The 2,264-nt window shown below is 38.3% G+C and overlaps 1 protein-coding gene and 1 non-coding gene across 2 annotated transcripts; one reads left to right on the top strand and one right to left on the bottom strand.

Annotated features, from left to right (window-relative positions):
* Positions 1–574: 574 nt before the first annotated feature.
* On the bottom strand, positions 575–681 carry LOC145096469 (small nucleolar RNA R71). The gene has a single exon (XR_013703876.1). It is a non-coding gene; the product is annotated as a small nucleolar RNA R71 (small nucleolar RNA).
* Positions 682–1,580: 899 nt separating this feature from the next.
* LOC145095810 (uncharacterized) lies at positions 1,581–2,018 on the top strand. Its single transcript, XM_079033630.1, has one exon. It carries the CDS (start codon positions 1,581–1,583, stop codon positions 2,016–2,018), a length of 438 nt encoding a protein of 145 aa, XP_078889756.1.
* The last annotated feature ends 246 nt before the right edge of the window (positions 2,019–2,264 follow it).

Here is a 2,264-nt window from a genome sequence, read left to right as displayed (position 1 = left end):
CCTATCAAAATGAATACAAAACAATTTAAATTTATACCTGGGAGTCGGGATGTTACAAGTTGACGAGTCAACTAGCACTTTTGTAGTTGACACGTTTGAGCACTTTGAGAAGACTCCAAGTAAGAACGAAGTAGGAAACAAGCCAGAAACCGCAGAGGATTCAGAGGATGACACCAAGATCGAGGAAGAGGAGATGGCGGGCATAACAAATATGATGATGTAAGAGTACAAAAAGCGGAAGCATGATAATGGGCCAAGTCTTGTGCAACCCGAAATTCCAAACAACGCCAATTTCAAACTGAATAGGCACATTTTGGCCATGCTAAAAGATATCCCATTCTACAAGAAAGATCACAAAGATGCCTACAACCATATTAATGAGGTTAACAACATTGCTAACTATATTAATGTTCCCAATATACCTCTTGCAACGGTGTTGTTGTGGATGCTTCTGGTAACTTTTAGAGGAACGGAAAAAGATTGGTTAAAGGCACTTCCACCTGGTGCTATCACTACATGGGCTCAACTTAATGAAGAGTTCATCCAACAATTTAGTTCACCATCCAAGGTTGCAAAATTGAAGAACAATATAGCCAATTTCGAATAACATATGGGAGAGTCCTTATATGAAGCGAGGGAGAGGTACACATGTTTGCTTAGAGATTGTCCTTAGCACGACTTAAACGTGCAATAAGAGGTGTCTATTTTCTTTGATGGAGTGAATGTGTCAACAAGACAACTTCTTGACTATCAATGTCCGCTAACTAAGATGAATTCGTCCACAATCAAAGAGTTAACTGAAGAATTTATGAAGCACTCAAGAGAATACCATAACCCACGAGAAGATGTTACAAGAGGTAAAGGTACTAGAGAACGAGGAAACGAAAACTTGGCTGAAATAATGGCTAAAATCAAGAATATGCATCAGCAAATGAAGAAGATGGATCAATATATACATTTCATACGAGTTGGGTGTGATAATTTCAATGGGCCGCACTTGACTAAGGATTGAGATCTAGATGAGAATGTGAACCAGAAAGCACAAATATAGGCAAACCGATGAGAAGTATAGGCAAACCAGTAGAGGGTTTTATAAAAAAAAACAACCACCATCCGATAACAAATCCGAGTTACATTCAATGTTTACATGCTTTGCAGCCGTTTCAGAGAAATGACATGACGCGACTGATGCTTTGATAAGAATCCAACAAGCAGCGATAACAAATATTAAGACTCAATTGTGTCAACTGACTAAACTCATGAATGAGCTGTTACCACTCAAGAATCCAGAACTAAAAGCACAATATCATGTTATGGAGATATACACTGAAAAGGAGGTTTATTCTGAGCCATTTGTGATGTACGATGCAACCACCGAACAGTCAGATCTACAACCAAAAGGAGTAAAGCCCGCAGAAACAACAGAGTTGAGTTGTGTCCAGACCCCACGACATGGCGACCTAGCCACGTTGTGGCCACTGAAGGATGAAAATTCTTCGTTTTTAAAACAGTATCAGCCTCCACTGCTTTATCCCTTTTGATCCATGAGAAACCAACTGGATCCGGAACATAAGAAATTCATGGAGCAAGTGCTATCCCCCTCGATCAATGCTCCATTCCTCAATTTCATGGCTAGACTTCCTAAATTCACCAAGGAAGTGATGACTAATCAAAAGGAGTTAGAAAAAGCATTCACTATTGTGCTAAATGAATTATTCTCTACTACCATCATTGATAAATTTCCAATAAAAATGGGGGATCCGGTCCGATTAACTCTACCTAGTGAATTTGGCAATTACACTTCAATAAATGCTTTAGCCAATTCGGGGACTAGCATAAATCTCAGGTCATACTCTTTTTACAAAAATCTCGCTCTACCAAAGCTACAAAATACAAGAATGACACTTCGAATGGTGGATTACTTAATCACTCATCCACGTGGGATTGTAGAAGACTTATCGGTGAAGGTTGGAAGATTTATTTTTCCAGTAGATTTTGTGGTTTTAGACATGAAATAAAACGAAGACCTTCCCATAATCTTGGGAAGACCATTCTTGAGTACCGCAAGAGCCCTCATTGATATCAATAATTCAAAGTTGACACTTCGAGTAGAATACTAAGAAATTACCTTTGAAATAAACCAAGAAATGAATCATGAAGAACCTTTAGATGAGATGTTAGAAGTGAATAATTTAGAAGGTAAAAGAATAGAAGAGAAACTCGATGAGTTAGATAAGATAGAGAAGTTGATGGAGGAAGAATTG

Source organism: Lactuca serriola, chromosome 3, assembly GCF_051521515.1.
Source record: "Lactuca serriola cultivar US96UC23 chromosome 3, Lser_US96UC23_V15, whole genome shotgun sequence".
NCBI lineage: Eukaryota > Viridiplantae > Streptophyta > Magnoliopsida > Asterales > Asteraceae > Lactuca > Lactuca serriola.
The sequence above is the reverse complement of the archived record's forward strand: the minus strand, read 5'-3'. Positions and strand labels throughout refer to the sequence as shown.

What these genes read in the sequence shown, in the direction of transcription:
- LOC145095810 (XM_079033630.1), top strand. Translation starts at nt 1,581, where the DNA reads ATGGAGCAAGTGCTATCCCCCTCGATCAATGCTCCATTCCTCAATTTC.